At 50.7% G+C, this 27,562-nt stretch overlaps 1 protein-coding gene across 1 annotated transcript in view; it reads right to left on the reverse strand.

Annotated features, from left to right (window-relative positions):
• Positions 1-339: 339 nt before the first annotated feature.
• The window catches only part of RFX8 (regulatory factor X8), a 52,377-nt gene continuing 25,154 nt past the window's right edge, over positions 340-27,562 (reverse strand). Inside the window, 10 exon segments of the mRNA XM_052648728.1 lie at positions 340-534; positions 5,396-5,713; positions 9,906-10,019; positions 14,586-14,680; positions 16,017-16,173; positions 17,480-17,538; positions 19,708-19,858; positions 21,406-21,519; positions 25,565-25,642; positions 26,873-26,983. Coding sequence (XP_052504688.1) covers positions 340-534; positions 5,396-5,713; positions 9,906-10,019; positions 14,586-14,680; positions 16,017-16,173; positions 17,480-17,538; positions 19,708-19,858; positions 21,406-21,519; positions 25,565-25,642; positions 26,873-26,983 — 1,392 coding nt within the window.

Genomic DNA, 27,562 nt, shown 5'->3' on the forward strand with positions numbered 1-27,562 from the left:
TTCACTTTGACTGCTTGTACTGGTTGCTATTCTACAAACTTTATCTTTCACTGGAGAATGATCCATGTTTTTATTACCAACAGGATTTCTTAAATTTCTCTCAAGTCCCCACAGAAATACCGCAAAATAAAGGTATTTTGAATACTCTGAATAAAGGCAACAGAGGCAAAAGTTATTCTCCAAATCAGTTTATATGATTCATCAAAACCAATTCCTTGAAATACATATAAACAGAAAAGAGTGCTACCTTTATTATTTACACAAAATCTTCTTTCTCACCAAAACAAAAGTGTTATCATTTATCCTTAAGAATGAAAAACATGTATGTTTTCTCAGGTCCTAGTCCAATAAATAATCTCCCGTGTCAGCATGACTTTCCCTAAGATAAATATCCTCAGAGCTTTGGGATACATCCAATACGTGGATCACAAATTTTTGTCCATCTGTCAGGGTTATGAGGGTCTCCTGTCCCAGAGGAAGGCTGAGTTTGATGGTACTTTCTGTGGCTTTATCCTCCAACAATACTTGGATGAGCTGTGTGGGGTGGGTGGGGTGGGGAGGCGGTGTTTAGAAGAAAAAAATGAAAAGAGAAAGTTACACTTTTCCGTTTCAGGACCCACCATTTGAATTCTCCTACCACACACTCATCTCACCCTGGACCTAGTGCAGGGGACCCCGACTTCCCAGGGGAGCACTCAGGGGCTGCTGAAGACTTTGTGGAAGGAATCTGAAACCCAGGATGGCACAAGAGAGGGTCTTGGGGGTTGGCGCAAGAGTGGGAGCGGGTGGCTCCCTTGAGAAGGATGGGGGCACTGCAGGTGTTTGTGAGGCCAGAGAGGGGAGCAACACTGCCATGAAAGGCACAGGGCAGGGGCTTCCCCGGCAGTCCAGGGGTTAAGATCCTGTGCGTCCAATGCAGGAGGTGCGGGTGCGATTCCTGGTTGGGGAACTAGGATCCTTCATGCCATGAAGCTCGGCCAAAAAATTAGAAATTAAAACAGACTCAGAGAGCCTGGATCAGCTGTGAAAGTCAGGAGGGAGCCTGTGAAGTGCCCACGGGTCTCCTCGCAGCTGTAACGCTCGTCACCTTGGCTGCTTTCCAGATGGATTCTGACCCTATGAGCCGGCACAGTTGGCTCAAGTTCCCACACAGACCCTCCCTCCACCACTGGTCAAATAGACCAGTGCATAAAGGAGGAAGTCTGTGAAGACTCTCATGGGTTACATTAACACTCTGCTGCTGCTGCTGCTGCTAAGCTGCTTCAGCTGTGTCCGACTCTGTGGGACCCCATAGACGGCAGCCCACCAGGCTCCCCCGTCCCTGGGATTCTCCAGGCAAGAACACTGGAGTGGGTTGCCATTTCCTTCTCCAATGCATGAAAGTGAAAAGTGAAAGTGAAGTCGCTCAGTCGTGTCCGACTCTTAGCGACCCCATGGACTGCAGCCTACCAGGCTCCTCCGTCCATGGGATTTTCCAGGCAAGAGTACTGGAGTGGGTGCCATTGTCTTCTCTGTACATTAACACTCTATAGGGTAGTAATTGACATGAGACATTCACAGACTCTGATGTTGGCTCTCAGATAGTCATCAAGTTGCCTGAGCAAACCTTCCTATCAGAGAAACAAGGATAATAAGCCACCCTCAGCTCCAAGGGTATTTGAAAGATGGGCAAATCCCCAGATATGATTACTTTCAAACTGACAGAGATGTATTTTCTTGGTCTGATTTCTTCAACAGTGCCCCCTCCATCTCCATAAGCTAGCATATTTTGACAAAGATGTGCAAAAGATGACTTTGAATGCAAGGTTAATGAAAGTACATATCTCACCCATTCTCCATAAATTCAATGATAACTGTCGCCAACCAATGAAAAGATGTTTTTCTTCTGTCTCTCAAAACAAAAAACAAAGCAAAAACAAAACAAAACAAATACCACTTGTCTTCATCTTTACCTTTTGGCTGAAGTCACTTATTTTTAAATATTTTTGCCATGCTTTCATGCTTCAGTATATGACCTAAACTGAAAACTCAGTTGTGTCTGACTTTGCAGTTCCACGGACTGTAACCCACCAGACTCCTCTGTCCAGGCAAGAATACTGGAACTGGTTGCCAGGTTAGGGAGAATGGCCTCTATTTAATAGCAGTATAATTTTTCCTTTATTCTTAAGACATGCCTTGGCATCTTACTATTTTGAGCATCGGTAGAATGGACAAGAGCGACAGATGGAAGTGGCGGTGGGGACTGCTGACTTGAGCTGCTGCTGTAGGTGCAGGGACTGAGCTGAACTGTTCAGGGGCGTCAGCCCCAGACGTGCAGCTGAACAGGTGTTAACTCGTGGCAGAGGAAAGCACATGGGACCCTGAGCGTGTGCCTTTTTGCTGAAGACAAGTGCACACGCTGACTAGTGAGTGCAATGGAAACCAGACGAGCCTAACTTTTCAGTGTTCGAGTGTTTAAGTCATTATGGCTAAACTGGCAGGCTCGCACGAGCACAAGCAGGTTTAATGAATCTCTAATGCATATTACCTTGGATTATCTGACATGTATCTGCTTGTATTGCTTTACTGTGTCGTTCAATTATTTAATGTCCTTTCTACTGTTGCCACCAATTAAATATAGGTAGAATGCACCCACTGCAATAAACTCCAGAGTGGCTAGGGGACTGGGGAGAGAATGTTCTGGAAGGGTGTTCAGATTAGGAGGTTTTGTTGGAGAAATAATAACAATGACTAGGGTTATGGGTACTTTTTATGTGTCTAAGAATTTTACAAATAATTAACTTATTTATACCTCATTATAGCCTACGGAATTAGATGTCTTTAGATGTCTTTATTTCCATTTTGTAGAAGAGGAAGCTGAGCAGGCAAGTAAAGCGTCCTGCCGAATGTTCTCAGCTCCTCTGTCCACGCGATTTCCCAGACAAGGATACTGGAGTGGGTTGCCATTTCCTTCTCCAGGGCATCTTCTCGACTCAGGGACTGAATCCATCTCCTGCGTTGGCAGGGGGAGTTTACCACTGAGCCACCTAGGAAACCCGCTTAAGTGGAAGACGTGGGATTGCTCACAGTGGGCTACAGATATTTTCCCAAATCATCAGACTCGAACGTTCAGCTCAGACACGCGTTCTGTTGGGGTTCCCAAGCGATTAGGGTAAGCCCTCCCGGTGGGTCCTGCCACCCAGGACAGGCTGTGTTCTCCAGAGGGTCGGGGCCAGGAGAGGGTTCTCTAGGGCACAGTCTGGCCAACCTGCCCTTCTCCAGACTGAGCTGGGCCTTCTCTCTGCCCACGGCCCTGAATCAGCAGCTCAATGAGTGCAGCCTGAACTGCCTCCATCTGCTCCTTCTCTCGGTGGCCCAGCACCCCTCCCCCCTCACCCGTCCTGATCGGGGGCCAGTGTTTTCCCGTTTCCTGGTCTCTGTCTTGCTGACTTCATATACACACTCCCAGGGAGATGAGTTTCTTATTTACAGACTCACATTAGAGTCTCTGGCACCGAGAGCACGGAAGCACTGGGTGTTGAATTCACTGTTTCGAGGTCAGCAAATGAGCGCCTGATGGAGACAGAGGGCTGGTGACTGTGAGAAGTGGCTCTTTGGCTCCTGTTTCATTTGTCCAGGCCAGTGGGTGTCTCGACCAGTCCAGCGGGTGTCTCGTCCAGTCCAGCTCAGTAACAGTCGGCCGAGGTTCTGTGCGCTTGGAATGGGGAAGGGCTGCAGGGCATGGACGGGCGTCCCAGGTGGCACGTCCTGCCAATGCAGGAGACACAAGTTTGATCCCTGGGTTTGGAAGATCCCCCGGAGAAGGAAATGGCAACTGACTCCAGTATTCTTGCCTGGAGAATCCCACGGACAGAGGAGCCTGGCGGGCTACAGTCTATGGGGTCACAAAGAGCTGGACACGACTGAAGCGACTTAGCATGCCTGCAGGGCACAGACAGTTCCAGCTGTGACTCAGCCACGTGGCTTTGACGTTTCATCCAGGTTGAGGTCACACTCCTGCCTTCAGGGGTCTGGGGAACTTGAGGATGTGAAAAGAATGCCACGTAAAGAGGCCAAGCTTCCAAACATGTGTGCAGGAGTTTTAGAAATTACTACTGACAGTTGTTGTCAAGGTTTATTTCCCCAACCAGCCCACTCCCCTGCCTCGCATCTAGCTGAACTTCCTGCTCAATCTGCCTCCCCACCCTGGCATTCGCGACCCCATCTCAGATCTCTGCATCCTGTGTCCTAGTTTTCTGGGGGCCTGGACCATCCTCCTCCTATCTAGCACTGTAGGAGAAGAATGATGAGATCAGGCAGGCCAGGGTGTCAGCCTCTGTTTACTTGCTGTGTGACTCTGGGCCTCTGCTTAGCTTTTCCGAGCTTCTGTCTCCTCATCCATGGCATGAAAATGATAAGAACAGATACTGTGCAGGGTTGTATGGCTTTGAGACAATATATATCAAGTGTGCACAGTACATTCAGTAAGTAGCCATTCTTACTTTCATTATTTTTTTAATATGTATTTATTTTTTATTTACTTGGCTGCCCCAGGTCTTAGTTGCAGCATGCAGGATCTAGTTCCCTGACCAGGGATTGAGCCCCAGCCTCCTGCACTGGGAGTGTGGAGTCTTAGCCACTGGACCACCAGAGAAACTGCCTTACTTTTCATTATTTTAATTGTTTGGCCATGCTGCAAGGCTTTCAGAATCCTAATTTCCCAACCAGAGATCAAACCTCAGGCCCTGGGACTGAAAGCGCACAGTCCTACCCACTGGACTACCAGAGAATTCCTGCAATCCTTATTTTTATATCTTTCAAGATGGACCCCAAATCCATCCTTTCAAAAATCCTTTGTACTCAGACTATTCAGTGTTTCCTTTCTTTAAATGCTGCCAGAGGCATTTTCAGTGCATGTCACTCTTAGTTGTGGTGATCTGTTGCTCAGTGAGTCTGTTCATGCCAGGCAGGCTCAGCTGTCCCCATATTCCACAGCTCTCATCAGACCAGGCATGTTTTGGAGCTGAGCAGTGGTCAACAGGCACACTGGCAAAATCGCTTAAAGCAGAGATGAATCAAGAATCCCGTGTCCTTGTTTGGACAGTGTATAACCCCCTCTATGGGTTTCTTAGGCTTCCCTGGTGGCTCAGATGGTAAAGAATCTTCGTGCAATGCGGGAGACCTGGGTTCAATCCCTGGGTTGGGAAGATCCCCTGGAGTAGGGAATGACAACCCACTCCAGGATTCTTGCCTGAAGAGTCCCATGGACAGAGGAGCCTGACGGGCTACAGTCCACGGAATTGCAGAGTCAGACACAGCTAAGTGCCTATGCACAGCATGTGGGTTTCCTAGCCCTCTGTGTTCTCACTTCCCTGAGAACACCGGTGGACGGAAGGCCGGGCCGCGGTGTGCATACCTTGTTGCCCGTGACAGTGTCTACCAGGAAGCCAGGCACCCTGACCACCACACTGCTCCCTGCCGTGGCACTGGGGCTCTGGCCCTTGCATCTGAGCACCACCCGGGGGGGATCCGCACTCAGGCTTTCACGCTCCTGAGCTGGGGGGCAGTCTGGAGGGTGGTGGGGCTCATGGTCTGGCTGGCTGGGAGACTGATCATCTGGCAGTATCTCCTTTAGACTCCCCACGTTGTCCTCCTCATCTTCCTCCTCAATGCGCGGCTGAAGTATATGAATCACATATTCCAAAAGCAGCAAGTGAGACAGGTGCCAGGAGCCCACATTGACATAACACCCCCCCAGTGAGTAAGCAGACAGACAGATGGACAGGTAACAGATCCCGGTGGAACGAACAGCTTTTCCAGGGCTCTCAGCTCCCGTGCACAAGAGCCTCACTCCCTCTGGCAAAGCCCGAGTCCCTGCAGCGTCCATCACCCTCGCAGCATCCCATACCCAGAGGACCCCAGAAGGTGGGTTTAGCACAAGGTGCTCAGTGAGCTGAGTCATGACAGGGAACATCAGCACAGCTGCTGTGAGCTGGGAGGAGGGCCACCTGCAGGGAAACGGGTGCCCTTCCTGGAGGTGGAGAGCGAGCCCCTCGACCACCCACTACCTGGCTGCATCTCCTGGGGGGAAACGCGTGAGGGGTGCAGGGGCTGTCCTTAGGGAGCTGGCGGGCAGGCGCCAGCTGAGTGCTTTGAATCCCAAGGCCTCTGGCTCCAGAAAACAAAAGGATAATTAACAGTTCAGTTGAGAAATGGGGTGGGGGGGGATATCTGGCTTATAACAGTTCTTAAAAATAATTTTTAAAATTAATCTTTAAAAATCTTTTTAAATTTCAAATTTACTTATTTTTTAATTGAGGGATAAATGCTTTACAGAATTGTGTTGGTTTCTGCCACACATCAAAAGGTAATTTTTTAATGAAGATAAAACTGTGATTCTTACACAGATATAAAATGAATGCATTTCAAAGATTTTATGGGACTCAATTAATCAGAGAAACAGCAAGCTGCTGCAGCTGATTATAGCATTGGGAGCTCAGCTCGGTGCTCTGTGATGACTTACTGGGGAGGGATGGGGCAGTGGGAGGGAGGCCCAAGAGGAGGGGGTATATGTATACATACAGCCGATTCATGTTGTTGAAAGGCAGAAACCAACAGTATAATTGTAAAGCAATTATACTCCAATAAAAAATAAATTTGAAAAAGAGAGAATTCAAAGGACTAAACATACACAGACAGTAAAGAATGCCGCTGACGTTAATTTACGAATAGATGCCACACGGCTGTCCTCAGCTGCGCCCACCTGACACACTATAGTTTGCACTTCTGGGCAGGAGAATCATATTACCTGTTTGATACAATTTGCAAGAGCTATAAAATAACTCAGACCATGAACGATGGCACCAACCCCAGAAGGGTGTGTTGACCCTTTCTGCGCAATTCAAAGCTCTGCACAAAGTCCACTCTTCTCTGCTAGGTCTTGGGTGAGAGAGGCTGGTTCTGTGACATGACATGGCCTGGTCTGGAATAAGTCTGACCCTGAAACAACTCTTTGCTTGTTTGACTTTGTGAAACCAAGGTCCATGTGCAGAGGAAGAACGGGTGGTGTGAGTACTCTGACGTCATATGAAGGTCCAAGAAGGTGGAGGGGGAAACCACTGTAAGCCGAGAATGGCACCCACTCTATGAGTTATCAAAAGGTGCTGCGGCCACCAAGCCACCACATTACAGCCCCCGACAGTGAGCCCTGGGGAACGCGGGATGGAGACAGGGTGTCCACTCCTCATCTAGTCATCAGCTGCTGCAGCCGCCCCAGCAGCACCCCCCGAGGAGACTCAGGGTGAGAAAACACAGGATAGCAGCCCTGGAGAGCGGAGAAGCATATCGAAGGAATGATTTCAGGGAGCCCAGACTCTTGCATCCTCCCACAGACAGAAGAGCACTAAATTCCTCAGGGCTTCCCTGGAGGCTCAGATGGTAAAGAACCCGCCTGCAATGCCGGAGACCCAGCTTCCATTCCTAGGTCGGGAAGATCCCCTGGAAGAGGGCATGGCAGCCCACTCCTGTATTCTTGCCCGGAAAATCCCATGGACAGAGGAGCCTGGGGGGCTACAGTCCACAGGGTTGCAAAGAGTCGGGCATGACTGAGCGACTAACACACTCACACACACACATTCCTTAACTTGAGATGTCAGGTTTTCTTTAATTAAAAGAAATCTTTTGAGGTTCCCACTACTTGGTCTTTGTTGCAAAAAACTCATATACATCCTGGCTCCGCCCCTCACCTCTTCAGTCCCTCAGAGCTACCTGAGATGCTGTGTCCTAGGCTTAAGTCCTCAGTTTTGTCCACTAAATAAAACATAATTCTTAACTTTCAGATTGTGCATTTTTTTCAGTCAGCAGTACAATCTACGGAAAGGGCTGGTTTTCCTTTTGTGGTTGTACCTGAACTTTGCCCTGGAAGAGCATCAACATTAAGCCTGTCATCCTGACCTTCATGGGCAGAGCCCCATGATGAATGGGTGCCACCTGTGTGGCTGCTTACCCTCCAAAGAGACCCCGAGTTTGCAGAATGGTCTAGAATAGGGCTTCTCTGCTCTTTGTCCGCTCTTCCTGATCCCCGTACCCACTGCAAGGGCCTCTGGCAGCCCTGGGGCAGGGGTTCCTCACCCTGACTGGTGTGTGAGCTCGTGGGTGGAGGCTCTGTCCGTCTGTCCATGGCTGTGTGTCCAGTGTCCAGGAAGGAGCCTGGGACTTTGCAGAATGCACAGATATCTGCTGGAACGAGTGATCCCGTCCACGGGGCTGTGGGCCTCAGTGATGACTGTCCACGACTCTCCTGTCCTACGCATCTGCACCACAGCTGTGACAGGTGAGACCTCCCCCAGCACAGGAAGACCACCCACTTGACAAGAAAGTTTGCAAGACAGACTCTGCTTCATTCTTCCCACCATCTGCACACAGTGGCGTCAGTCATTCAGTCGTGTCCAACTCTTTCTAACGCCAGGCTCCTCTGTCTATGGAACTTTCCAGGCAAGAATACTGGAGCGGGCAGCCATTCCCTTCTCCAGGGGATCTTCCCAATCCAGGGATTGAACCCAGGTCTCCTGCATGGGCAGGCGGATTCCTTACTGTCTGAGTCACCAGGGAAGCCCACAGGGGGAGCTTTAGCAATTGTTATTCCTGGAAGTTAAATCCAGGTGCCCCAAAGAACCCATTTTTTCCCTCCATCTCAGGTGGGAGTAGAAGTGGGTGCCTGGTTCTTTTCTGAGAATGTCCCAAAGCAGATAATTAAAAAGTCAGAGGAGATTTCTTGCATATCTGACAATGACAGCAGGGGAATGATAAAAGAAACTTCCACATATTGAACTCTAGAGGAGGCATCTGGCTTTATACATGAGTGAACTTGACTCTGATGCTAACGAAACTAGTGTCGAGTTTGTGGCCTATCAACCCTACACAGGCCCGCTGCTTTGACTGTTAGAGAAAAGGACATATTGACCAGAAGTAAAGAACGTCCATGTTGAAAACAGAGATTAAATGCCTGCCTTCTGGGGACACCAACGCTGGTCCTCCGTCAATGATAAGACCCCCCTTCTAGGTGTTAAGGCCATGCTGACTTGCTGTGTGCGTGCTGGTCTCTCTCTCTTTTTAAACCTTGAGGAAATGACTTGTTTAATGTTCTTTGTTCTGACAAGAAATGAAACTGTGCTGCTCTCCAGAGCAGCTTCTCAAGGTCATCTGGGGAGCGGGCTTGTGGGCTAGGCCTAGTGCGTGTGTGTGAAGTTGCTTCAGTCGTGTCGAGTCTTTGCGACCCCATGGACTGCAGCCCTCCAGGCTTCTCTGTCCATGGACTTCTCCAAGCAAGAACACTGGAGTGGGCTGCCAAGCCCTCCCCCAGGAGTCTTTGCGACCCCATGGACTGCAGCCCTCCAGGCTTCTCTGTCCATGGACTTCTCCAGGCAAGAACACTGGAGTGGGCTGCCAAGCCCTCCCCCAGGAGTCTTTGCGACCCCATGGACTGCAGCCCTCCAGGCTTCTCTGTCCATGGACTTCTCCAGGCAAGAACACTGGAGTGGGCTGCCAAGCCCTCCCCCAGGGGATCTTCCCGACCCAGGGACTGAATCCACAACCCCTGCACTGACAGGAGGATTGTTTCCCACCAGGGCTACCTGCGAGGGCTGGTCCTTAGTCTGGCTCAAGTAAAACTTTGTTCTTATTTCTGATTGTTTACTGATTATTTTCATGGACAGGAGAGGGAGGCAGGGTCCAACCATTTGATGAATCATCGTGTTGTTATAAAAAGATTAGCATGGTTTTGTGTGATTCTCTGTGTCCGTGTTTTATTTTACATAAAAAGGAGAGAAGACGGTGAGTGGGTTTCACGTCGCCATATGGCGAGCACTGAGCTGTAACCACACCTGTGGCCGGCAGCCTACACACCACTGTGTGTTCTCGGACTTACCGAAGCTGTCTCTATGACAGAGGGTCATGGCTTTGCTCACTGCTGTGAGGAGGAAATTCCACCTCAGCTGGAAGCTGGCGGCCAATTGGATGAACTCCTCTTTGCTTCTGCTTGGCTGTTACATTTTAGAGAGAGAGAAAAAAAAAATGCTGGGGTTTATGATAAAAATTGAGGCGAGCATGTTGTCAAAGTTGCCCACGGCGGGTGCAGACACTGATGTGGCCAAAGGGGGAGAGGAGGCGGGAAGGGCAGGGGGAGAGGAGGCCCAGGCCTGGTCTCTCGCCATCGCTTGTCGGGGGTGATTCCTGGCAAGACCTTTTGAAGTGGGGGGGAGAAGACAAGAGGTGGGAGAGGGGCCTACTTCTTTTTTTAATCCCCACAATTTTTTAAAAAGAGGTCACTTGTGAGGACCCCTTCAGGGTGACCCCTGCAGGGCAGTCCCGCTGAGGCCCCCTTGGCAGTTGCCACTGGGGACATCAGGGGCTAATTTATACCTGGCAAGTCAGATGCTGTGATAAAGGGGCCCAGAATCCCACAGAGATGGGAGGAAGGGGGCTGATTTTGGAAAGCACCAAGCTGGCTGCTGCACTGGGTGAATTATCGAGGCCCGGAAGGCCCACCTGTGTGGTCATCCGATGGCCTGAGTGGCATTTAACTGGGTACCGGGGGATGCTATATGTGCAGACCAAGGAACTCCCCCACCAGACACACAGCAGCCTTGGGTTGCACTTCTGGTGAATTACAAACTGACAGAGCTGCAGGAGCTCCCCAGCACAGGCTGGGGTGAAGCCCCTGAACCTCCCCTGTGCAGGGACCCCCCACAGTCTCAACCACAGTCTCCAAGGAAGAGTTGCGGTGACTGGCGAGGAATAAAGAGGTGCTTTTCCATCTCTGCTTATCTTCAGCCCCCACCGAGAACCCCCAAAGGACCACTCGGGGCTCTGGGTGGGTGTGGACCTGTAACCAAGCAAGACCCTATGCGGGCGGCCTCCCTGGGACAGACACGCCCCACCCCTATATCCTCTGCTGCGGCTCCTCGCTGAAGTACCCAGATGAGAGCATCTTCTGTATTTTTCCTGAGCTTTTCCAATGCTAAGCATCACCAACAAGTGGAAGAAACTAACTACTTACTGATCAGAGCACACAGCCCGCAGGCCTTCCAGTGTCTAAGGATCAGTAATGTTAACTGCCCTGTTATCTCAGCATCAACCAGAGAATTGTGCACAAGCTAATCACACACCCTGAGCCCCGCCCCCTCACTTGGCCCTTGTAATTGCTTTGCTGAAAGCCTCTGGGGAGTTTTGAGCATAAGCCACTTGTTCTCTTTGCATGCCCCTGCAATAAACCTTTCTCTGCTCCAACCTCTGACCTTCCAGTCTGTTCAGCTTCACAATGCATCCTGAACATGAACCTGGGTTTGGAAACAGACTCCCCTTAGCAGGGGCATCCTCTCCCCATGCCTCTGGACCTTCTGGATAGGGGGGCTCTTGGGAGGACCCCTGAGGGGGTTCAGCACACACAAAGATGTCCCTAAACCACCAGAGGAGGCGCAGTGGGCGATCTCAGCCCAACCCCCGAGCTTTCCTCCTCTTGCCATAGCATGACACCTTGGGTTCCCACGTTTAGAAATTACTCTTGGGCCCAAACTGCACGAGAACTGGGGGAACCAAATGAAAGACAACACAGCTGAGCGTCTCCCAGTGTTCCAGATGCTAACAACTTGAGATGATTAGTCATCTTGGACATGCCTGAGGCTTCACATTTTAACAGTCTGAGTATTTTATTGACAGTAGTCTTTTTTTTTTAAATCAGTCAAGCTGTTTTAGAAAAACAACCCCATCAAATGCAGGCAGACAGAAAACCACCGCCTTCCTGAGATGTCTCATTCATGAGGGCTGTGGGGGTGAGGGTGGACACACCATGTCACATGGGCTTGGCCTGGGCTGCTGTGGGGCAGGGCTGGTACCCGTGGTCTCAGTGGGCTCGGCTGGGGCACAGCTGAGGCTGCGTGAATGCCCGAAACAAGGACCAGAGGACAGAGAGCTTCACCCTATTGAACAAATCGGAGTCTCCACAGCTATGCAACTGCGCACGTGACCTCTGGTACAAGTGAACTTTGCCAAGGACCAAGGAGGAGAAATCAAAACCACGCGGCAGGGCTTCCCTGATGGATCAGTGGTAAAGAACCCACCTGCCAACCTAGACGCTGGTTCGATCCCTGATCCGGGAAGACCCACATGCTGTGGAGCAGCTAAGCCCACGTGCCACGACTACTGAGCCCACGTGCTGTGAGTGCTGAAGCCTGTGCACCCCAGAGCCAGCGCTCTGCCACAGGAGGGGCCACCGCAACTGGCGAGTCACCCCCGCTCACTGCAACTAGAGAGAAGCCCACGGAGCAAGACCCAGCCAAGAATTAACAGATGAGTAAAATGATTAAAAAGCCCACACAGAATCTGAAAAGATTATTTCTAAGAAGCAAAGAATGAGAATAGACACCTGCCAAGGCTTAGAACCCAGCTGTCAAGCTCCTCCCTGGGCTTTCTGCGGGACGGAGGGATTGGGAAGACCTGTTGTTGGAGACTTCTGGAGAAAACTCGAGTCACCTTCTGGTTCCAGGCCCTCCAGGGCTCTCTGCTGCAGAGATGTCTCCCCTCTTCCCTAGACTGGTCCCCCGCTTTCCCTATGCCCACTCCACTCCTGCCGACCTCTCTCAGGAATGCTGTCTCCCTTTCTCAGCTTAATTTACTCTTACCTGCCCTTCGCCTCCCAATCAAGCCTATTCCCAGATGCCTTAGCTTTCAGAGGGTGGTGTCTTCATGGGCAGAAGGCGTTTGGGGTCCACTGGGGCCTGGTGCTGGGGTTCCCCCAATAGCATTGTCAGCTCGGACAGGGTGACTGGAAGCAGCCTTTGGCAGGAGGTGCTCTCTGGAGGAGGCCTTTTCCATTCTGTCCTTAACCTCGAACCAGGCACCCCCCCACCCCCCCACCTCCCTGGCTCTGCCCTGCTCATTTCCTGCCCAAGCACACCTTTCAGACCTTTTGATCATGCAGTGCTTTGCCTGACCTACTGCTTCTTTCCGCAGATTAAAGAAGTAGAAATGAAGAGTAAGAATCAACAGATGACCAGATCTCTTTCCCAGCTTCCCCTTCAGTAATCTCCTGAACAAACTGTGTGAACAAGAAAGCATCTACAGAGAAGGAAATGGTAACCAACTCCAGTATTCTTGCCTGGAGAATCCCACGGACAGAAGAGGCTGGTGGCCTACAGTCTACGGGGTTGCAAAGGGTCGGACACAACCGAAGCACACATGCACACATGACAAAAAATAAAAGGAGAGAGAGAGAGACCGCAAGGAGCGGACGAGCCTGGACACAAGCCTGCATGCAGTGGAGGATGGGGAGGACCGTTCCCTCCTCTTCTCAGCGATTAACTGAGATCACTTCGCCATTTTCCTTTAAAGACATTCAGGGCCAAGCAGAATCTCTAGAGGTGGTTTTGGGGACACTGAGTTTCATCATCTCAATCCAGATTGCAAGCATTCTGATCAAAACCAATTTTCTTCTCTACCAACATTTGCTTCACTCCAGTATTGATTTTTGAGCAGTGAGCAGCTGAACCTGATTCAGTACTGTGACTTTCTGATCCCGGTGATGATGACAATCAAGCCAAAGGGTGTACTGAACCCAAGGGACATGTCTGTCAGAAGGACCAAACCCACCCACATCCAAAACCTATTCATGCTGGCTTTCATGAACCCAAACCTGACACTTTACTGGGACTGTATGTAAAACCCCCATATGAGCACCGTTCTCCCTGAGAAAGGGAGTATTTCCTGCCATATCAGTAAACAAGGATATCATGGTCATCAGTGATTCCAGCCCTCCAAATGTGTATTCCTGAGCCCTAAGGGCACCAAGGAAGGAAAAGAATAGCTGCAATCTGGCATCCACAAGGCTGCAGCCATTCCCTACGGTGAGTCCTGAGGAACTCTGGGTGTGAAAAACACAGGATTCTGGCCCTAGATAGCTGAGATGCATATGAGAGGAATGATTTCAGACAGCCCAGACTCTTGCATCTTCCATACACAGAAAAGCACTAAATTGCTTAACTTGGGATATCTGGTTTTCTTTAATTCACAAAATGCTTTTGATGTTCAGATTACCTGCCCTTTGTTGCAAATGTCTATATAACCTGACTGTTTCCTCTGCCTCCTTGCAGCAGTTCTCTCAGGGTCATTTGAGATGCTGTCTCCCAGGCTTGAAGTCCTAAAAATTTCCGCTGAATTAAACAACTCTCAACTTCTAGGTTGTGACTTTATTTTTAAGTCAATATCTGTCAATAGACAAACCTATCTCCCTCCTAAACACTCCTGCTTGGTGTTCACATACTCACAAGGGCAAACACACTCACACTTACCTGCCTACACCCACCCACACACATGCTCACCCATGCACACATGTGCCACTTGCAAGCAAATACACACACCCTTGTATGATGTGCAAGCCTCTGAGATATTACTTCCCCATCCTGAAGTGCCATCCCCACCATGACACACTTTTGTCCAGAGCCCTAGAGAAAACCCTTTCCCTTTGCACCAGGTCCTGAGCACTCAGTGCTATAATATAGCTAGAATGACCAACACTTACTTCTTCTCTTTTTTAAAAAAATATGTTTTTGTACCTGGAAGACAAATTCTTGGAGATTTGAAGACAGACAATTCATGAATACACTGAGATCTGTTGACGTCCCCAGCAAAGAAATTAAACTGCTCAAACCTATCAACAGACAAAACAAACCAAAAGATGGTGAGCCATGCAGCAGAATTTCCCAGTAGGTATTTGTATACCAGGTAACCTAGGGGACCACATCCTCACAGCAGTTCAAAGGCATCCCCTGGGGCCTCACACTCATTGTGAACACAAAGGATGCCTTCTTGGGTGGGATGTGTCACCCCAGGTCGACTGGTTCAGAGCTCTGTGCTCCTGCCTTCCAGCGACCCCCTCTGCTCCTTGTTAAAATGGGAAGAAAGATTTTGAAATCGTAACTACACCTTGTAATTATGCAGAACTTGGCTCCAAGTGAGCTCACCGCATGATACAGACATGACCTCACCCATCCCCGCTGTTTTTATAAAGGGGATGAAGGACATCAAAGCCGCTGAGGGATGTTAGGTGCCTTGCCGGGGGCTGTGGACTCTGTCAGCACAGACCTGAGGGGTGGAGGCTGGGAAGTGATGAGGGACCTGGGGCCCCGACCTGTGCAGGCAGCAGTGGGGGAGAGAGGGCAGAAGGACAGCCTTTGGTCCCCCCAGCTGAGTGCCACCACACGCCAGGAAGATTTGGAAACCCAGTGGACTGCCTCGGCCCTGGCAGAGGCCCCGCCAGGCTCCACCCGGAAGTATTTCCAGGCACGCCTCGAGCATTCACCTCTCAGGTGTCATGCTGCCTCCCTGCCGATCTGTGCCCCCTTGGAGAGACACACAGGAGGCTGTCAGGAGCCAGGGAGCCCCTGGAAGGCTGGCACGCACTTGGCGGGGGAGGCCTTATGCCTCCTGGGTCTCTCTGAGCTTGGGCTGAGGGTGAGAGCAAGGCTTGGGAAGTCACCTGGGATTTCTAGCGGAGTCAGTGGCCTGGGAGGGGGGTTTCCGTAGCCCTGAGGTCTACTGGGTTCAGTGCATGCTTTTCAGATGCTGGTTTGGTTGGAGGGGCGTCTCCTGGGGGAGGATCTGGGATTTGGGGCAGCCGGTTAGCAGGGAGCAGGGAGATCTTCAAGACGAGAGGTGGGGGAGGGGCTACTTATGAAGAACTGCTGGTGTTTAGCTGCTAGGTACGTCCGACTCTTTGCAACCCCATGAACTGTAAGCCCACCAGGCTCCTCTGTCCATGGGATTTCCCAGCCAAGAATACTGGAGTGGGTTGCCATTTCCTTCTCCAGGAGATCTTCCTGACCCAGGAATTGAACCCATGTCTCCTGCATTGGCAGACGGATTCTTTACCACTGAGCCACCAGGGAAGCCCCTAGTTAGTTAGCAGATTCATATACTGGGGATGGCCACGCCGGCCCCGATCATATACCAAACACTGCACAGAGCAGCGGCTGAAGGAGGATTACATTTCATCTCTGTGTTCTCTCCCAGGACATCGGCGCTGCTCACGTCCCAGGACAGGACTTTCTGGGAAATATCCAAAACGCCCTGATGGAAGATGGTGCATAGATCCGACTTCAGGATGCTGACCCTTCTGGTGTTTCTCAGCACCATCCTCATGGTCTGAAGACAAAGGCACACACAACACTTACTGAAATCTCATCATCGTACTGTGGCTTGACGCCCCCCTCTCCAAATTACCATGATTTTGTAGTTATCAAAGAGAAAGAAAACTGGATTGGGGGTATTGCCCACTAAAATGGAATCCCAGCTGACAATGAAAATGTCTGAATTTCCCACATTCGACAACTGCCTTTCTGAAATGCAGCATTTAGAACGCTTCTGCTTGGGGGCAGGTGGGTGCGGGGTCTCAGGGCCTGTGGCGCCTCCTCTCCCAGCCACTTATCCTCCGTGCCCCCAGCAAGGAGCCTGAATGCTCCAGAGAGAGAACCAGTGGGTGACTTGGGATCTACAAGGCAAGTGTGTTTCTCAAAAGCAAAAGGTGGGCGGACTCTACAGGGTAGCCGAGGGGACTCAGAAGCCGTGCCTTTTCTTCCCCTGGGAGCCCTGGGCAGTGAATTTGGCCTCCAGTGTCCAAGGGGATGCTTCCCTGGTGGCTCAGCAGTAAAGAATCAGCCTGCCGATGCAGGAGACGCAGGAGATAGGGGTTCAGTCCTTGTGTCAGGAAGATCCCCTGGAGAAGCGAATGGAAACCCACTCCAGTATTCTTGCCTGGAGGATCCCATGGACAGAGGATCCTGGCGGGCTACAGTCCATGCAGTCACAAAGAGTTGGACACGAATGAGCACACACATGCACATGCAAGGGGACAATCCAATCCCTTCCATACTCAGGGTCTGTAGGACGGGAGGTGGGTCACCCGTATCCCTGCCCCAGGAGCAGGCGCTACAATCACTTCAGTTTTATGGAGAGGAAACGGGCCCTCGGGTGCTAAGTAACCCTCCCCCACCCCGCCCTAGGCAACACTGAAGGGCTGGCTCTGAGCGGGGCTGGCTCTGGAACCTGAGGTGGCTGCTGCAGACGGGTTGGAAGGGAGGCTCTGCTGCAGAGCCGTGGCCGTCAGCCCTCGAGCACAGCAGGGGGAACCAGCTGGAGGAGCTGGGTCTGGGGAAGAAGTTCTGCGCCAGGAGGATGGAGACTGTCAAAGGCGGGCCTGGCTGGACGCCTCCCTGCCCGGGGCTGCTTTAGGGCAGAGGACTGGTCCCAGGCTCTGTCCCCATCTGCTGCCATGGGATTTCAGAACAGATTCCAGAATCTTTTCTCTGGCCCCTCTCCCCCTGCCTCTAACATTGAAGCTGCCTGGTCACGCAAGACAGAGAAGGTCAGAGCCCAGAACCTGGTGGCCCCAACACACACCTGGGTGGGTGGGGGGCCAGGACAGGGCCCGGGGGACACTCAGGAAACCTACCTTCGCCATGTTGGAAAGGTATGTCTTTCTTCTTAGCCTTTTGACAAACACAGTAACCTCTGTCAAGAGCAATACACACGGCCATTATTGATCCTATAACTTCAAGTTCACATGACTGACTAGGGGCAGGGAAAGGGAGCAGGCAGGGAGAGGAGGCGCACACAGGTGGTGCCCACAGCTGGCACATCTGTCTGCCCAGAATGGCACAGCTGACTGCCTGCCCCACACAGCTAGGCCCCCAGTACCCTTGCCTCCCTTGCCCTTTCCCACATGGCTCTAGATCCTCTGGGGGCAAGGTGACTAACCCTCTCTGCTCCCCCACCCCCAATTCTAGAAAAATGGTGTCAGCAGCACCTGCCTCGTGGGCTCTGTGCAGGTGACCATTTTGCCCAGGAACTCTGAGTTCCTCTTTGCATGCTCTCCTTGGGAAATGACCAGAAATGCGAAAATGAGAGAGGGGGACGCCCTCCTGGATGGACTCATTCACTCATTATATTCACGCGTTCATTCCTGGGGATACTCCCTCCAGTGCCTTCACAGCTGGAGGAAGGAGAGCGACCTCCACTGTCCAGGGGGCTCTGGCTAAGGACAGGTCACCAAGGCACAGTCTCCCATCAGCAGGGCAAGAGCTCACGGCAACATAAGCCATGGGGAGAAAGGAGCGAAGGCTTCTTGGGGTAGAAAGTGTCGGGAGCAGCTCCACCTGGAAGTGGATCTTCAGTCTGGTCTTAACATGTAAGCAGGAGTTGGCCAGGCAAGGGGTTGGGGTAGGCCGATGGGGTACAAACAGCAGCAGGAACGAGGGCTTCTTGGGCACGAGTCAGGAGTCTCTGGGGAGCACCAGTGGGTGCTGGAGGTCCCTGGGGGCAGGTGAGCGGGGATGGGTCAGAGGTCAAGCAGTGAAGGAGCGTGGCCCACGCACACAATGGGGACATGGTGATCACACAACCTGGGCCTGTGAGTTTCCAAGTGGGTCAAACAGGGATCAACACAGCCAGAGGTGCTGGGGGTGATGGGAGGGGAGGGCCGTGTGACCAAGGAGAGTGAGGCTGGAGGCAGGACCATCTGAGTGGAAGCTACTGAAGAGCCTGGGGGGAAGGGATGAGAGCCGGAGGGCAGGATGAGGGCAGGTGGGGAAGCGGCCACCGGAAAACGGGACCCCTGTCCTGGGCCCCCTTTCCCAGCACACACCAGACCTCACTGTTCTCTCTGGGTGACCCTTCCTGCCACATTCCTGACTGGTGATCACTCGCCCTGGGCCTGTGAGTTTCCAAATGGGTCAAACAGGGATCAGTGCAGCCAGGGGTGCTGGGGGTGCCAGGGGGTGAAGATAAGGCATGGCCCGTTCTGTGGGCCCTCGGGGGAGATGGCACACACAGGGTGCCAGGGAGGCGGACTTGCAGCACGGAGGGGAATAGGTGGGGAGGGCTGGGCGCTGGGAGAGGCCTGAGCTGCCCAGGAAGGGTGGGGCTGGGCGGGGAGAGCTAGAGGCGATGATGGAGAACCTCACAAAGGCAGGAGGGGGAAACAAGGGTATTTCCAGGACCATAAAAGACACTGTCCATCCAGAGGGCGTGTGCTGGAGTTTATGAGGGCCATGGTGTCGAAGGGACACCAACAGTCAGCTTCAGAAAGGCCTGGAGCGGCCACTGCAGGCTTGAGCAGACCAACAGCCTCCTGCGTTCACACTCCACGTGGGCGTGAACGTCTGGAGGCCTGGAGTGTGGGCAAGTTGGGCCTTGGGAGGAATTTCTAAGTAGGGAGCGAAACTCTTGGAGCCTCGTGGGGCCTGAGCAGAGCACAGAGAGGCCAGGAAGCTCGTTGGCCCTGCTTGGGTGGGCAGTGAGCCAAGGATGGCGGAGCTGGTTGGCCTCCCCCTTGCCCTTTTCTACCTCCCCACCCCCTTGGCGCTGCTTGGGGAATCAGCAAGAGGGTTTGGATGGATCAACACATGCCTCCCTTATGGGCATTAAAGGAAAAGCTGAGAAAGCCGAAGCGGCCAGGACTTGTGGACTGCACTTCAGTGCACGAGGGCAAAGTGACACCAGAGGGGAGAGGGGGACTTCCCTGGCAGCCCAGTGGTCAAGACTTCATGCTTCCATGGCAGGGGGTGCGGGTTTGATTCCTGGCTGGGGAACTAAGATCCTATACGCCTCAGGCTGCAGTAGAGGGGAGACGACCTACCCCACGTGGAATTCACAGAATCCACGTTCTCCATGGAAACCCACCTTTGAGTTTGGAGATCTGTAAGAGGGCTGGAAAGCCTTCCAGAGCAGAGAGGAGCCACAGCTTGAATTTCTTACTAAACAACCGGACAGATTTCAAATACTGAATAGAAACATCTTCCAAAAAGTCATGGAGGAGAACGTCCTCAATTCCCTGCAACAGAAGTGATAAGACACATGGCCGCCAGCCAGTGCGGGCAGCCTCGGGTTACAAGAGGCCAGGGGTCACGTGAGCCACAGCCCGAGAGAGGGGCCCCCACCCAGCTAAGGATGCAGCCACCACGTAGCCTTGGCTGCTGCCCACTGGGCAGGAGAGCAGGCTGGAGAGGCTGGAATCAGAACTCTGAAAGATTTCAAAATATTGAGGACAGATTCACAAATGCATACAACATGAATGCTGGCTGAGACTGGTTTTGGTTTTGAGGTCAAACCAAAATATTTAAGGGCTGAACCCAGCCTCAAGTTTTCAACCTTTGTGTTAAAAATTTTAGAAGCCCTAGATTTTTTTTTCCCTAAAAACAAATATAAAATAAAAGGTAAAAGTTCATGACAAGCTTAAGGAAAGTACATTTCACTCTAGAAATTATATGTAATTGAACCCCAAACCACAATTAATCATTCTAGACAAAGAGTTCAAAAAACAAACCTACAAACCCCAGAAGTTGTGTACAATCCAAAGCAACGACTCCAATTACCTATTTTTAAAAGTCCTCTTTTGTTAAAATATCAGAGTAAGGACTCTGACTCAATTTGGGGTTCACTGAATTGAGTCACTGGACCCCCCAGTCACGCTGTGTCCATCCCTCTTTCTAATTTGTCCATCTTTCTCACTGATGTCATCGGATCTCTCAATCCAACCTTCCTCCCTTGTCACCTTGACTGTGGCAAAGCCTCCTCTCCACCCTCTGCTCCAAAAATACAGCATCCAGTGTCACTGCCAACCCACCGTCTCCTCAGGAAGTCCGTGTCCCACAGGGCGAGTGAGGCAGTAAGTCCGGTCACAGCGGCCTTCCTGCCCCGTGACACCTGTGGCCACCCTCTGCCTCTGCCTGCCCCACGTGTTCCTCCACGTGTGTTCTCCTCTGTGTCCAGTCCGTAGAATTTCTCCTTTCCTGCGAGACTTGCCGGCAACACGGCCTCCTCTGGGTAGCCCCCTCCAGGCATCTCTGTTCTTCCTTTGAGCGCCCAGAACCGTCCAATCACACTGTATTCTAGAACTTTCCATACTGTATCACACTCACTGGCTTTTTCTCTACACGAGGTCACTCGGATTCTCAGTGAATTCAGAAAGGAAAACTGAGTCTGAGGGAAAGAGCTAACGCTCCTGGTCCATTGGCCCCACCACTGATTGCTCAGAAGATCTGAGATCCATGGACACCCCAGAGGGTGAGGGCGGTGGCTCTAACCCCAGTGTGAGCATGCTAAGTCGCTACAGTCATGTCTGACTTTTCTGCAACTCCATGGACTGTAGCCCGCCAGGCTTTTCTGTCCATGGAATTTTTCAGGCAAGAGTATTGGAGTGGGCTGCTATTTCCTTCTCTAGGAGATCTTCCTGAACCCAGGGATCAACCCCACCTCTCCTGTGTCTCCTGCACTGGCAGGTGGGTTTGTTACCACCAGCAGCGCCACCTGGGAAGCCCCCAGCACTGGGTGCCAACTTCTGGACAGGACACAAGCCAGCACCTGGAAGGAACAGCCTACCTTGTACAGTTGCACATCGTAGCTCTTAAGGAGCTGGCACACGTTGGGCAGCGACAGGAGCATCACTGTGTCTTGCTGCAGAGACTTCCAGAAGGACATCAGCAAGTCCTCCACCTGACATGAGGGACAGAACATAGCTCTGAGCCCTGCTTTTGTGCCTGGTGAGACCAGTCCTCCACAGGCAGTTCATCAACCCCGAACGGTAACTGGATGAATTTCATTCCAATCCATGGAAAGCTTTGCCTGTCGGCTTTTCCAAGCTGTATTTAATGTATCGTATTTTACTTTTAAAAATGTTTATCTAAGTAAGTAAATCTCATTATTAATTACTAAATAGAGTGAGTGAAGTTGCTCAGTCAAAGTCCGACTCTTTGCGACCCTGTGGACTGTAACCTACCAGGCTCCTCCGTCCATGGGATTTTCCAGGCTTTATAAATGATATTTTTTAATAAACAATAAATTTATCTATAATATAATTAAGACCTGCTCCAGGTCTCAGTTGTGGCACACAGGATCTTTTAGTTGCAGCATGTGAATGCTTAGGGCTTCTTGGTGGCTCAGATGTTAGAGAGTCCGCCTGCAATGCAGGAGACCCAAGTTCGATCCCTGGGTTGGGAAGGTCCTCTGGAGAAGGGAATGACAACCCACTCCAGCGTTCTTGCCTGGAGAATCCCACAGACAGAGGAGCCTGGCGGGCTACAGTCCATGGGGTTGCAGAGCCAGACACGACTGAGCGACTAACACTTCCACTTTCATGCAAACTCTTAGTGTGCCTTGCGGGATCTAGTTTCCTGACCGGGGATCGAACCCAGGCCTCCGGCCTTGGGAGCACACAGTCTTTGCCACTGGAGCAATAAGGAAGGTCTCCCAAGCTGTATTTTAGAGTGATTTTGCATCCATCAGAGGGCACCTGCTGGGTGGGTGGAAGACTGGTCCTGAGGCAGTTTTCTAGAAAGAAGGCTGATTATCATAACAAGGGGGCTCTACTGATTACAGTAGGAGGAAGATCGGGCCCTGGGGGCACAAAGCAGAGCTCAGAATACATTTTCAGTGACTGACTGACCCCTTCAATTACTTTCAGCTCAGGAAGACGTGTAACCATATATAACCCAAGATATATTGCCTCCTCCTTGACATCACGTTGGAATTCACCTACGACAGTTCAGTTCTGTTCAGTCACTCAGTCGTGTCCAACTCTTTGCAGACTGCAGCACGCCCAGCTTCCCTGTCCATCACCAACTCCCGGAGCTTACTCAAACTCATCTCCATCGAGTCGGTGATGCCATTCAACCATCTCATCCTCTGTTGTCCCCTTCTCCTGCCTTCAATCTTTCCCAGCATCAGGGTCTTTTCAAATGAGTTAGCTCTTCGCATCAGGTGGCCAAAGTATTGGAGTTTCAGCTTCAGCGTCAGTCCTTCCAATGAATACTCAGGACTGATTTCCGTCAGGATGGACTGGTTGGATCTCCTTGTTGTCCAAGGGACTCTCAAGAGTCTTTTCCAACATCACAGTTCAAAAGCATCAGTTTTTTGGTGCTCAGCTTTCTTTATAGTCCAGCTCTCACATCCATACAAGACTACTGGAAAAACCATAGCTTTGACTAAGGACAGTGCCAGCCGGCTAAAGGGAGCCAGTGTGATTCTACAAAGGGTACTTCTTTTTATTATCAGCAAAATATTTATTCATTTTAAAGTGAAATGGCATTTTATCATGATCTGGGTTAATGCTATAAACCTTGATAAAAGAGCCTATAATTCCATAAATAGTGTATTTGCCACTTTATTCTGAGTGCCCCTCCTGAAAGCCAGCTGCATCTTTTTAACTTTTTATTTTGTATTGGCGTCTAGCCAGTTAATAGTGCTGTGATAGTTTCAGGTGGACAGCAAAGGGACTCAGCCACGTATACATGTGTCCATTCTTCCCCGAGCCTAAGGAGCCTTCTTTAAAGACTTCTGCTGAGCAACAAAATGGCAGGGCCCTTTCTTTATTTCCTCCCATGTGGATCTGGTGGCCCATCTGAGTTGCCAGCTCATGAAGACTCTGGCCTTCTGAGATTTCTGCAGCTCAGATATCCTGAGGCAACACAGTACTGACTCCAGGTACTCCAAGAACCCCAGACTCTGACGCTGTCTCTTCTGTGTAGGCTGTGAGTGCTGACCCCGGAGTACCTGATTTGAAAATCTCTTCAAATTTCTGTTCAAAAGAAGACATCTCCAAAGAGACTCAGGTATTTAATGAGAAAGACAAGAACGGGCTGAGCAGGGTGGAGTAATCCTTTGACTCCCAGGCTGGAGGCTCCTGGGGCTCATGGGTCTGGATGAGACAGCACTGTGTCAGCCCACCCCTCGTCCCGCCTCCCATGTTCCGAGTCATCCATCCCGATTCGCCTGCTACAGAAATATTTCTCTGATTTGTCCCTCTTTTTCTCTGATGTCATTGTCACTGTTCCTGACCCAGCCCTCCTTCCTTCTCACCTTGACAGTGGCAAAGCCTCCTCCCCACCCTCTGCTCCCATAATATGGCATCTGATGTCACCGCCAACCCACCGTCTTCTCAGTAAGTCAGAGTTTCCCACGGGGCCAGTGAGATAATAAATCCGGTCCTAGCGACCTTCCTGTCCTGCGACGCCTGTGACCACCCTCTGCCTCTGTGTGCACCATGTGTTCCTCCCAGAATCCCTCTTCTCCCTCATGTAGCGTCTGTTGGACTTCTGCTTTTCTATGAGACTCGCCGGCAACATGGCCTCTTCCAGGGAAACTTCTCCAGGCGTCTCTCTTTTTCTTCCCTTGGGAGCCGAGAACAGTCCAATCACACCGTGTTCTAGAACTTTCTGTACTGTATCACACTCAGTGGCTTACACTGTTCCTTTCAGTACCAGACTATCAGCTTTTCAAGACTCCAAGGGAGTACCCTCTTTGTTCCAGATACGGTGCTGGTCACAGGGTACGTATTCAATTTGTACTTGATGAAGCATCATAGACAAGAAGGAGTGGATTGGATATTCAACTTGGGGGGTGTTTATAACATGGTGTTAATAGGCCAGCGGTCACTCTGAAGACAGCCTGGTCCCTCCTTCAGGCCAATGTTTTCTACAAAGCATGAAATGCCTTCATGCTGGGTAAATATTATCTCCCAAAGCGGAAGTGCTTAGAACACTGAAGCCTCAGAAGACCTTTCATTTAAATGTGCACTTGCTTCTCTGGATTTTCATTTTATATGGTAAAAGATAGAATGGCTAAAAGATTTCTTCATGCCTTTCATGGACAAATCTAGAATACAACCCACTCTTGATGATTCCCATGTCAGAGCACCCTGCTTCAAACTGTCTTGTGCGTTGCTGCTGCTGCTGCTAAGTGGCTTCAGTCGTGTCTGACTCTGTGCGACCCCATAGACGGCAGCCCACCAGGCTCCCTCGTCCCTGGGATTCTCCAGGCAAGAACACTGGAGTGGGTTGCCATTTCCTTCTCCAATGCACGGAAGTGAAAAGTGAAAGTGAAGTCGCTCAGTCGTTTCCGACTGTTAGCGACCCCATGGACTGCAGCCCACCAGGCTCCTCCGTCCATGGGATTTTCCAGGCAAGAGCACTGGAGCGGGGTGCCATCACCTTCTCCATGCATTAGCATGTATCAGTAACAGCTCTGAAAACCATCACTGAGAATCCCGATGTAAATAAAGCTGTTGTTCTTTAGTTGCTAAATTGTGTCCAACTCTTTGGGAACCCATGAGCTGTAGCCCACCAGGCTCCTCTGTCCATGGGATTTCCCAGTCAAAAATACAGGAGTGGGTTGCCATTTCCTTTTCCAGGGGATCTTCCTGACCCAGGAATAGAACCCGTGTTTCCTGCGTCTTCTGCATGGGCAGGCAGATTCTTTATCACTGAGCCATCAGCACTTTACTTCAGATCAGCTGGAATGAGGATCTAAAAATAGCTGAGTTTATATTTAAAGTGTAAAATTATCCATATGAGCACCTTGGAAAATTTCCAGATGATTAAACTGAATAAAAATATCACCTTCAAGAGCTCACTGACTATAAAACAGCTGCATTCTAAGCACTTTAGTGCGATGAATTCCTGCTCCACATCCCTTGAGGGGTCTTTTCAAGCAGAAAGGTTAAGAACAAATCATAAATGCTTGCGTTTTGTAGATAAAACCCTACTCTCTCGAGTTCTTGGTTCCTCACATGTTGCAAAATGTCTTGACAGCAGTTGCAGTATTCATCAGCAAGAAAGGTCACCTAGGAGAATACAGAGTCGTTTCAGCTTGCAGCCCACTTCTAGCATTACCTGCTTCTCACAGACCTTGCCGAGGCCCTAGTGTGTGTCAGCTGCTCAGCTGTCTCTGGCTCTTTGCAACCCCGTGGCCTGTAGGCCACCAGGCTCCTCTGTCCATGGAATTCTCCGGGCAAGAATACTGGAGTGGGTTGCCATGTTCTTCTCCAGGGGATCTTCCTGACCCAGGGATTGAACCCAGGTCTCCTGCATTGCAGGCCTATAATAATATTATCTGGCTGTGACATTAGCCAAACTCTTTCCTGGGGCCGTGTGTTTTTACTGATAGTTATGTGAAGTGGTACCCCACTCCAGTATTCTTGCCTGGAGAATCCCATGGACAGAGGAGCCTGGTGGGGTACAGTCCATGAGGTCACAAGAGTCAGACATGACTGAGCGACATTTTCATTTCATGTGGAGTAATGCATAACTTGTGACCACCATGGTGGGTCAGAAGGTTAAGCGTCTGTCTACAATGTGGGAGACCTGGGTTCGATCCCTGGGTCGGAAAGATCCCCTGGAGAAGGAAATGGCAATCCACTCCAGCACTATTGCCTGGAAAATCCCATGGACAGAGGAGCCTGGTAGGCTACAGTCCATGGGGTCGAAAAGAATTGGACACGACTGAGCGAGTTCACTTCTTCAACTAAAATTGAAGTCGCTTCATTTTTGATGCCATAACATTTACTTCCGGGTCTGTACCACCCACTCTAAAGACCACCGATCTTTGCCACCTTTCCCTCTAAAGCCCCATCTCCCCTTCTACATGCCCCCAGACCCAGCTGCTAGAAAATGCACAGACCTGTTTCTTGCTCTGTGATGGAGACCCTTATTCTAGAATGTGACATGATCCCAGGTGGAGTCTTTTTATAGGGCATGAGGAGAAGCCCTGAATTTCCTGACCATCACCCAGCCCAGGAGGGAATGACAGTCCTCACGGGCCTGGCAGAAGGCAAATCTTAGTCCATTTTGTACAACTGTGGTCACTGGCAGACTGAGAAGCCATTTACATCCCCAGGCAGCAAGGCATGGAGCATTAGTCTCCCTCATGTGTGCAAACTTACCGTTAAAAAAATTTTTTTTTCTCCCACACTGTGTAGTATGTGCAACTTCCCAACCAGGGATCAAATTCATGTCCCCTGCAGTGGAAGCACAGACTCTCAACCACTAGACCACCAGGGAAGTCCCAAGCCTACCATGTGGTAGGAGTATTTCTTTGCCAGTTCCTGCTCCCAGAATGGACATCTCCTGAATTCAGACAAAGGGGATCCAACAGGTTCTGTCTTGATCGGTGAATGATTGTCACCCTAAAACCATTTTCACACAGATTATTTGTTCAAGTCAGATAATAATTATTCACTGCTGCTATAGGTTAATCTTTCATCCACACCCCTGGGGACTTTCTTGATCCCAGCAACCATTCCCTCTTGTTTCATTGCAAATAATACTAACCTTCCTCTATAAGACTATACTCTCTGGTCATCAAGGAGCAATTAGGATTTAATATTTCGCATATTTAATATTTCAAAATGGCCTTGCATTACAAATGCTCTATGTGTGTGTGCGTGCTAAATTGCTTCAGTCGTGTCCAACTCCTTGGGACCCCATGGACTGTAGCCCACCAGGCTCCTCTGTCCATGGGATTCTCCAGGCAAGAATACTGGAATGGGTTGCCAAGCCCTCCTCCAGTGGACCTTCCCGACCCAGGGATCAAACCCACGTCTGTCTCTTGCACTGGCAGGTGGGTTCTTCACTAGTGCCACCTGGGAAGCCCACAAACGCTGTATAGTAACAAACAATAAAAAGACTACCTATGAAAAATCCGATGCCATAAACGCATTCTACAATGCTTGTCTACATGGTGGTCCGCCCTTGAACTACAACCA

The sequence above is a fragment of the Budorcas taxicolor genome, chromosome 11 (genome assembly GCF_023091745.1).
Source record: "Budorcas taxicolor isolate Tak-1 chromosome 11, Takin1.1, whole genome shotgun sequence".
NCBI classification, from domain to species: Eukaryota; Metazoa; Chordata; class Mammalia; order Artiodactyla; family Bovidae; genus Budorcas; species Budorcas taxicolor.